The sequence below is a fragment of the Monodelphis domestica genome, chromosome 1 (assembly GCF_027887165.1).
Source record: "Monodelphis domestica isolate mMonDom1 chromosome 1, mMonDom1.pri, whole genome shotgun sequence".
Lineage (NCBI taxonomy): Eukaryota > Metazoa > Chordata > Mammalia > Didelphimorphia > Didelphidae > Monodelphis > Monodelphis domestica.
In genome coordinates, this window is record NC_077227.1 from 94,519,614 (window position 1) to 94,529,628 (window position 10,015).

Sequence of the window (10,015 nt, forward strand, 5' to 3'; positions counted from 1 at the left end):
AAGATCTGCGCAATTATAATAAATTCATATACTATTACTGTATAAACACACAACCAAGTTTTAAACAGCACCATTTCCAAGTGTATACACAATAGGATATGCAACTTGGCACAATTTCTAGGGGAAGAGGAAAAAAGCTAGTTTCTAATTTGGCAATAGACGATCTGATAACAATAAACTTTTAGCTTAAGTGCAATTCAGTTTGTGTACTTTACCTCTCCAGCTACAAAGTAAATAAGCAATCTCAAGTCAATCCATATTCAAATTAATATTAGAAAGTTACCATCACTTCCCATCATAACATTGTCAGATTCTTGCTTTAGCTGGAATTAAAGTAACTGAGGAATGTCAGGAAACATTACTTGCTACGCAAAGGTTATCTTAGTCCCTTTGGGAGAACATTTCTGCGGTACTCCTAAGTAAACACCATGAAGTAGTATTCATTTTGTGGACATACCATAAAACCTACAGATCCTTTAGCCCAGTTTAGAGGCTTTTAAAAAATATGCGACTTAAAGTGCCTCCATAATTTGATTCATAAAAGTAAAACATCCAAGATTAAACAATATTTCAAATTGATATGCCCATCTAAGATCAGATAATTGTATACAGTAAACAAATACAGTGCATCTAAGCTGTGATATAATTGAATCAGGAATTCAGCTCCTAGACACAACTGAGCTCTAGGTGTGTACAAACTAGACTTAAGTTATACATAAATCAGTTTTTTTAAACATTCTATTCTCAATTGACGCCCCATACGTGTGTGTATGTCTCCGTATACATACACACACATATAAAAGTGATCCGCCCAGACTTAAACCAAAAACAAGACATCCAAAGTTTAAATCGCAACGTTCATTCCACTTTCTCCAGCTTCCTTCCTCAGAAGCCAACAGGAAGAGGTGGGCGAAGAGAACAACAAAAAATTCCAAACGCAAAATCCTTCAGCGGATCTTCTTGCCCAAGACGTTCCTGGCATTTTTTATTTGTTTGGTGGCATGCGCCTGCATTTTGGAAAGGGGACAGTATTTGATGGTATGGGCATTGTCCCCGCTGGCCCCGCACAGGGGGCACGTGTACCTCCGCAGCACCGGGCACAGGACGCGCCCGTCGGGTCCCTTCAGGATGTGGGTAGTGTAGAGTGCCACGGCCTCCTTGTTGTTCCTGCAAAACACACAGACTTGCAGGTCGGGCTTCAGCAGCCTCCCCGCCGGCTTTGGCCCACTCTGGAGCCGGGGCTCCGCGGCCCCTCCCCACGCTGGCGCCCGATCCCTTTCCAAGGGTTCCGAAGCGCAATCGAAGAGCACCGCTGCGGCGGCTGCCGCGGTCGGCCCGGCGCCACCCGAGAAGGGGCTGAAGTCGGCGAAGCGCTCCTCCAGCAGGCCGTCGGCTGGGTGGGCTCCGCACAGCTCCAGGTCCCGCAGATCCAGGGCACTGCCGAAATAAGGGGTTGTGGCCGCCTCCTCGTCGTCGTCCTCTTCGTCGTCGGGTGGCCCCAGCGCCGCCGCCGCCACCACCATCCCTCCGGCGGCCCCGGCATGGGGCGAGCAGCAGGACGAGGACGACGAGGAGGACGGGGAGGCGGGGTCCCCGCCGAAGCCCTTCTCTTCGCCCACCGCCTTGGTGATAAGCGTGGCAAGCCCCAGGTAGTCGTTCCACGAGTTGAAGGCGCTCCCGGATCCGTGGGGATGGTGGCTCTTAGCAGTCACGTAGCGAGCGCTTTGCAAAAAGGCCATGGGCGGGGGGTGCTGGCGCTGGTGGGGGTGATGATGGTGCGGCGGCGGGAGCTTGCTGGCCACAGCCTGGAAAGCCTCCATCGGGGACTGCGCGCACTTCTCCTCGCGCAGCCCGCTCTCCCAGCCCCGGAGCGGGGCAAAGGGGGCCAAGCTGAGCCAGAGAAGGGGGTGGGGCAGGCTCCGCAGATTTTATCGCCCACCCACCATCCCCCTTCTTCTTCTTCTTCCTCCTCCTCCTCGTCGTCGTCGTCCCTTCCCCGCCCCCTTCGCGTTCCCCCGCCCCAAACAAGTTCGCCAGCGTCCCCGGGGCTGCTCCCGCTCGCTTTTTTGCAGCTGGGGCTCCAGGGCGGCTGCAAGGAGGTGGACCGAGAGCCGGGGGAGGGGGAGGGTCGCCTTGGCTTGCCTCCCGCCGCACAGCCTCCACGCCCCACGTGCAGCCGCGGCCGCCCAGCTCTGGGGCAGCTGTGGGGATGGTTTCATTCTAGGGATTCGGATGGGGGGGGGAAGGTCCAGCCCCGGGGCTGGCGCTAATTGGCTGGAAGCCAGGACTCCCCCCACGCCAGGGCCGCCGCTCCGGACGTGGATTGGTCGATTCCGTGGAAGGGGCTGTTCTCTCCCCGCAGATGCTAGGGAGAAGGAGGGGTTGGTAGTGCGGAGAAGAAGGAGGGAAAGAGTGGTGGGCGGCGCAACGATCTCGAGTCCCGCCTTCGCCTTGCGCGGGGCTCAGGGCTTTGGGAGCAGGTGAAGCGGCCTTCTGTCTTTCCTGGCTCCGGGAGCCTGCTCTCGCACTGGACAAGGCTATCCGTGGTCCGCGTCCGCGACAAGGCATGGGCCTATTTCCTCGCGCGCACGGACACACACACACACACACACCTGCCAATTAAACAGCTTTCGGTTGTCTAGTTGGGGGGTTGGAGGAGATGGGGAAAGAGCGTTTTAATCGGAGGTTGAAGAAGTGCCCCCCGTTTTCACTCAAACGAGGAAGGAAATAGGAAAAATAATTCCCTTGCAAACGGGACAGTTGACAGGTATCTCAGAGCTGACCAAATGTGAAGATCCGTGGGCGAAAAAAGGCTCTAGAATTACTCAGTATTATGGATCCGTTCCCGGTGAAATAGCTTCCTCTACACCTCCGCCTAGGGAGTCCAGTCCCCGCGGGCACCTTGGTACTGGTCCTCTTTTAATATACCCCAATCTTCCTAGCCTGTTCTTGGACCGCTGAAGTGGCTGCAGGGTGTCCAGGGCCAAGACTAGTCTCAGAATGGAAAGGTTTCATGTCTAGAAGGGCCCTGAATGATCTGACAGACACTGGCCAGTTTGGGGACAGTGGAAAGGGCCCTAGATTCTAGGAAGCAAGAAGCCCTTGGTTTGAAAAAGAGATCTAATTTATGTTCTACACTTCTTTCATTTCTCTCACCCTCCCTCTCCTCATCTTTAAAGCAAAGCTATTTAGGCCAAAGTTCTTGATGAATGAGTCCATTTCTCTCAATTTACAGATGCAGAAACTAAGATCCCTGGAGGGGAGGTAACTTGCCCAAGGTTCTCCCATTCAGCTATGAGTTGACCTAAGTTTTGAATCTTCATCTCTCTCCACTACAGGGTCATTACATACATTGCTAGTATTTAGGACAATTAGCTTTGGACAACTCTTATGACTTAAATAGGCATCTTTCATCATCTCCCTTACTTTCCCACACTAAAAAGGAGGAGGATGTTTAAATCCTGAAAGTATCAGAACTTCAATGACCATTTTAAAGTTTATATTGGAACTGTATTTAAAAGTTAATCTCTTATTCTTTTTAAAGAGGAAAAATTCCTGCATTTTCTTTTTTTCCTTCCCCCTCCCTAAAGAAATGAAAATAAGCCAAACTTGTAGCAGAGTTGAATAGAGATGGAGATTTATTGGCACTGAATTCTGTGACCTCTCCACTACCATGCTAACACTTAAACTGGTATGAGGATTGTTATTTATAGCTAGAAAATTCCATTCTAGTCACCAGTCCTGGTGCATGAATGCATTCAAAAGTTAGAACTATGTGCCTTTTCTCCCTGAGAGCAATTCTATCGTGTGTGGGGGACACTTTTTAAAAATAAAGTTTTTTAAGGCCAACTCCAATTTCTGATCTCCTGTCTACTGGATTGATCCACCAGACTAAAGGGCAGTATGGTCCTTAAGAAGTCACTAACAGGTAGGGAGAAGGGAAAACCAAGGGGGGGAGGGGGAGAGGGAGAACAAAAAGGGAGGGAAAGAGAGGGGGGAGGGGGAGGGAACAAAAAGGGAGGGACTAAAAAGGGAAACATCAAGGGAGGGGACAAGGGGGACTGATTCAAAGAAGTCACTAACAAAACAAAACAAAAAGAATAAACTAACAGGAGCTCTCCACTTTGAGTTATTAGGTTGCTCAGGCTGAAAAGTTTCCATCCTAAGTTGAAGAAACAAGCAAACAAGTTGCACTAATAAAGGAAGTAGTGTGTTGAAATGAAAAGAGCCCTGAACTGAGAGCAGGAAACTATCCGAATAGGCTCTATCACCAAGCAGCTCCGGGGATCTTGGGAAAGTTATGCCACTTTTCTGGGCTTGTTTCTTCATTAAGAAGGTGGACTCCTTGAACTCTCAGGCCCATTCCAGCTCTAATGTTCCTTGATTCTGTGACTGGTACCTGAGATCTGGTTTAACAAACTGGCAAGCCTTAGCAATGACATCACAAAGCAAGTGACTGGCAGGAGGATTTTCAAGAATGCCAGTAGTTATGTAGTTTGTATTTTCAATCACTTTCTAAGTTAAGCAGCCTAGTTGTGGTTATTGATTTTTGACATTTGAAAACCAAATATGTTTGCCTAATGAGTAATAAACTAACAAACTTTTATTTAAGGAACATTTATTATTGTTCTAATGAATGTCATCAATAGGAGCCCATTATAACTATAACTTTCACTTAAGTACTAAGCTTAACCTTAGAGCTATTAATAGGATCTCAGATTGGCCCTGGCCTGGCTTCTATTCCATCATCCTGGAGTTTGGATTTTAATAAACTGAAAGAGCAGGATGGTTTAAGTTACTCTGAGAGTCTCTCTTCTCTTGACAAAGGACAGAAAGATTTAGATCCTGGCCATTGGCCTGCTGCAGCATTTATTTTAGAAGCTATAGAGTTTCACTAAGTTTTTTGTTTTTTTTTTTAGGGATGATTACCAAGCTATCCTTAGACATTGGGACTGTAGTTCTATGGAATGGTGGGTGAGTGAAGGAGCTTGTACTTTTGTCCTTCCACCTCCACATCAGGCCTGGATTCATTCAAAGAGCCACCCCCCTCCCCACCCCACCTCCTAGCCAGTGCAATTTCCTCTCCTGGCAACAGAACTGACCGGTGAGTGGCAATTCATCAGACCTCTGGCGTCTCCAGGCTCTTCAAAAACATGAGGTCAACCCTTGAGAATGAGGAAGCTTGGCCTGTGTCCAGAGAGCAACAGTGATGCTGTTTGTCAGGGTATGTATTCCAAGTGTCCCCAGGGCAGCAAAGCTGTTTGCTATTTCTGTGGACTGTGGATGAATTTGCTGAAAGTAACTTGGTGCTAATTGACATAGTACCTGGGATAGGAATTGTCTCTATGGGACACAAGATTTTTAAAAGGCATAGGGGTAAGGTCTTTGTGTTTTTCCACTTGCATTTTACTTCTACCCATTATTATAAAAATACATTTATTGGCACATTTATTGTGTATGTTCTAGGTCCTGTACGGTCAAGCAACTGCATAAATGCTTGTTGAATGAATTAAGTCAAATGAGGGAAAATTAAACTGGGTTAGGTCAGAGTGGTGCCATCGTTTCAAATTGACTCCTTCAGAAAATGGGTTTTCTTTTCCATAGAGTAAAAGGTAGTTGTTATGATTATAATTCTCTTATTTTACAAATTATATAGATAGGGCCCTTGTTCTCAAAGAGCTTATAGGAGTGGAAATAAGACAAATAAATAACCAAGAGAACATATAAGAGAGGTGCAAAAAACTGAGCTTCTTGAGAAGGAAGAGGTTATTTTAGAGTATTGAAATCAAAGCCTTCTTCAAAGAGGAGCCTTGAAAGATGGTTAGAATTTTAAAAAGCAAAAGTTTGAAAGATGAGCATTCAAAATTCAAAGATAGGGATTGGGCCTACCATTTCATTGATCTAGGGAACTCCTGGAAGAGGAAATTCCCCCCTTTATGCCAGTAAATACCTTCTCTATAATTTACAGACCTACAAAAACCTGCCTAGAGCACTGAGCAATTAAATGATTTGCCCAGGGTGACATAGACCAGAGGTTACCAAGGCAGGCTGAAGCCAGCCAGGTCTTCCTCATTCCAAGGCCAACTTTCTAGCCAAAGCTATGAAAGTGAGACAGTATAGGTAGAGTTTAGGGATTATAGAATAATCCTGTCTGCATGGAGTTTAGAGTCCATAAAGGGAATAGGATGTGGGAAGATTTGTAAAGACCTGGAAGGGAGGCATCTTGTTTTTCACCTTACTTTTCCCAGCCCTGGACCTTGCATGTGGCAGGCCCTCTATAAATATTTGTTGAATTGAATTGCATTCAAAGGTACCAAACTGTGGAGAGTCTTGATTGTCAGGCTAAGGACTTGGTACTTTATTTGACAGGTGGGATTTTGAGTCAGAGGAGTGAAATGGTAAGAGCTGTACATAAAGAAACTCCACACCTGCCAGTAAGTCAGTCAACCAATATTATTTTTTTGAAATTTTGTTTAATTGATTAATTAAAAGAATTTTTCCATGATTATATGATTCATGTTCTTTCCCTCCCTTACCTCCAAACCCCGCCCCCCCAGCCAACAAGCAATTCCACTGGGTTTTACATATGTCAATGATCAATACCTATTTCCATATTATTGATCTTTGCACTAGGGTGATTGATCATTTAGAGTCTATATCCCCAATCATATCCCCTCGACCCATGTAATCAAGTAGTTGTTTTCCTTCTGTGTTTCTACTCCCACAGTTCTTTCTCTGGATGTGGATAGTGTTCTTTATCATAAGTCCCTCAGAATTGTTTTGGATCGTTGCATTGCTAGAGAAGTCCTTTATGTTCTATTGTACCACAGTGTATCAATCTCTGTGTACAATATTCTCCTGGTTCTGCTCATTTCACTCTGCATAAATCCAGGAGGTTATTCCGGTTCACATGGAATTCCTCCAGTTCATTATTCCTTTTACACACAATTTATTCAGCCATTCCCCAATTGAAGGGCATCCCCTCATTTTCCAATTTTTTTTTTGCCACCACAGAGAGCGCAGCTATAAATATTTTTGTACAAGTCTTTTTTCTTATCTCTTTGGGGTATAAACCCAGCATGGTATGACTGTATCATAGGGCAGGCAGTCTTTTAAAGCCCTTTGGGCATAATTCCAAATTGCCATTCAGAATGGTTGGATCAATTCACAACTCCACCAGCAGTGCATTAATGTCTCAATTTTGCCAGATTCCCTCCAATATTTATTACTTTCCTTTGCTGTCATGTTAGCCAATTTGTTAGGTGTGAGGTGGTACCTCAGAGTTGTTTTGATTTGCATTTCTCTAATTACAAGAGATTTAGAACACTTTTTCATGTGCTTATTGATAGTTTTGATTTCTTTATCTGAAAATTGCCTATTCATGTCCCTTACTCATTTACCAATTGGGGAATGGCTTGATTTTTTATACAATTGATTTTCCTCCTTATATATTTGAGTAATTAGACCTTTGTCAGAGGTTTTTGTTATAAAGATTTTTTCCCTCAATTTGTTGCTTCCCTTCTAATTTTGGTTGCATTGGTTTTGTTTGTACAAAACCTTTTTAATTTAATGTAGTCAAAATTGTTCATTTTACATTTTGTAATTTTTTCTAATTCTTTGTTGGTCTTGAAATCTTTCCTCTCCCAAAGATCCCACAGGTATACTATTCTGTGTTCACCTAATTTACTTATAGTTTCCTTCTTTATATTCAAGTCATTCACCCATTCTGAGTTTATCTTGGTGTAGGGTATGAGATGTTGATCTATACCTAATGTCTCCCATACTGTTTTCCAATTTTCCTAGCAGTTTTTTTGTCAAATAGTGGATTTTTGTCCCAAAAGCTGGGATCTTTGGGTTTATCATAGACTGTCTTGCTGAGGTCATTTACCCCAAGTCTATTCCACTTCTGTCTCTTAGCCAGTACCATATTGTTTTGATGACTACTGCTTTATAGTACAGTTTAAGATCTGGCACTGTTAGGTCCCTTTTCTTCACATTTCCCCCCCCATTATTTCCCTTGATATTCTTGATCTTTTGTTCTTCCAAATGAACTTTGTTACAGTTTTTTCTAATAGTCAACCAACATGATTAAGAGCTTATTATGTACCTGTACTATGCTCATTGTTGTGGATACAAAGAGAGGTAAAGACAGCTATTCATTTGCAAGTCCTACTCAACTAGTTTGTGAATGAAATTTAAAATTTAAATGAAATTTGAAACAAGAGAAGAGACAGAAATAGGGTTATAGGCTGGTTGGAAAGCTATTATCTGAATCATACTCTATTACTTCTGTGGAGAAAGAGAAATTTTCCCTTTTCTTGTTGATCAGTTTCATAACTAAAAATTCTTTTTCATACCCCATTCAATTGAATTATATGCATTTTAAAAATAATTTTTATGGATGTTTTCAGATTCTTATCACAAGCATCCCATGTATCACTCCCATTCCTTCTCTCCAGAGCTAACTCATTTGGCTATGGTGTTTTGTTTTGTTTTGTTTTGTTTTGTTTTGTTTTTAAGGGGGAGGGAGACAACTAGCTATCTCAGTGGATTGAGAGTCTGGCCCCAGAGATTGGGGGTGGCGGTGGAGGGGGTGGTCCTGAGTTCAAATACGATCTCAAATACTTCCTAGTTGTGTGACCCTGGTCACAACCCCCATTGCCTAGCCCTTCTGCCTTGGAACCAGTACACAGTATTGATTCTAAGACAGAAGGTAAGGGTTTAAAAAGAAAAAGGGGGGGAGGTCTGAGGATGAAAATATGTGCAACATGTAACATCTGTGGACATCCCAGCTCCAATAAGGGGTAGGTTAGGAATGCCTTCTCATTATCTCTTCATTCAAGCACTGCTTGATCTTTGAATTTTATACATTAAATTTTTTTTCAATCTGTCTTTTTTCATTCATCCATTGAACAAGTAAATGTTGGAAAAATGGAAAAGTTTGAAAAGTTTATTAAACTCCTACTATGTGCCTGGTCCAGTTATGAGTGTGGAGGGGAAATAAGAAGCATAAAAGACTTTTATGTAGTTAGGTGTCAAGATGGATAGTAAGATAGCACTTCAGATAATTCTGTAAGTCATAGGAAGGAGAATTTAGGGAGGTTACAGGGGGAGATACGTGACAGTGTAGGTAAGGAAACTTAATGAGCAAAGGCTTCACTTTCATCCAGGGCAGTCAGTCAGTCAATAAACATTTATTAAGTGACTATTATGTGCCAGACACTATGCTAAGCACTGAGTGGTCACTGTGTTCAGGGGACAGGAAAGAGCCTAACTCAACTGTAGTTACAGTATTAAGGACCAGTGGGAAATGGTTTTGAAGAGATCAGACTGTGAGGGCTCTGAAAGTCATCTGGTCATCCACCTTTGTTTTGTTCTCTAAAAGTAGACATGAAGAAATAGTTTTCCTAAATAAGAGTATCTCATAAGACCAAGTGGCCCTAGAAATGTAGTTATTTTGATTTTCTATTAGGTGATCCCTTTGAGACATTTAGTTTGATGACAGTTCATAAACACTTTAAAGATAGTTTAAGATTCCTTTAAAAATCATTCCTTTCCCTTATTTAAATTATATTTACTTTTTCTTAACTGTTTTCACTGTATACATAGTCTGCAAACCAGCTAATGCCCATTTTTTTGTTAGTGGATTAGTCTTTGTCCTGGTACAGATGCTTTATTCTCCACCAAATCAGTTATTGTAATGATAGCTATTACCCTAATAATGGTCAATTTTCCAACTCATATGGTGTAATCTGCATTCTAACAAAGCAAAAATTAAGGCCTGCCCACAATCTTTAGAGAACAAGACTAATCACTGGATTTTTTAGTCACTTTTTTGATTGGCTGAGTTAAATGCTAACCATCAGATTATCAATAATAAAATCTAATTATAAATGTTTACACAGGTGTAGTTTAATAATTTGATGATCTTCAATGGATGTTATCTGGTTACTAAAAAACAGTTGTGACCCATGTATGTTGATATGCTGTGTCCAAATTTAGTTTCCCATCAACT

The 10,015-nt window shown here is 43.0% G+C and overlaps 1 protein-coding gene across 1 annotated transcript; it reads right to left on the reverse strand.

The window, feature by feature from the left end:
- On the reverse strand, positions 1–2,419 carry NANOS1 (nanos C2HC-type zinc finger 1). The gene has a single exon (XM_001376923.4). The coding sequence runs from the start codon at positions 1,818–1,820 to the stop codon at positions 948–950; it is 873 nt and encodes a 290-aa protein (XP_001376960.1). The 5' UTR covers positions 1,821–2,419; the 3' UTR covers positions 1–947.
- Positions 2,420–10,015: the final 7,596 nt, after the last annotated feature.

What these genes read in the sequence shown, in the direction of transcription:
- NANOS1 (XM_001376923.4), bottom strand. Translation starts at nt 1,820, where the DNA reads ATGGAGGCTTTCCAGGCTGTGGCCAGCAAGCTCCCGCCGCCGCACCAT.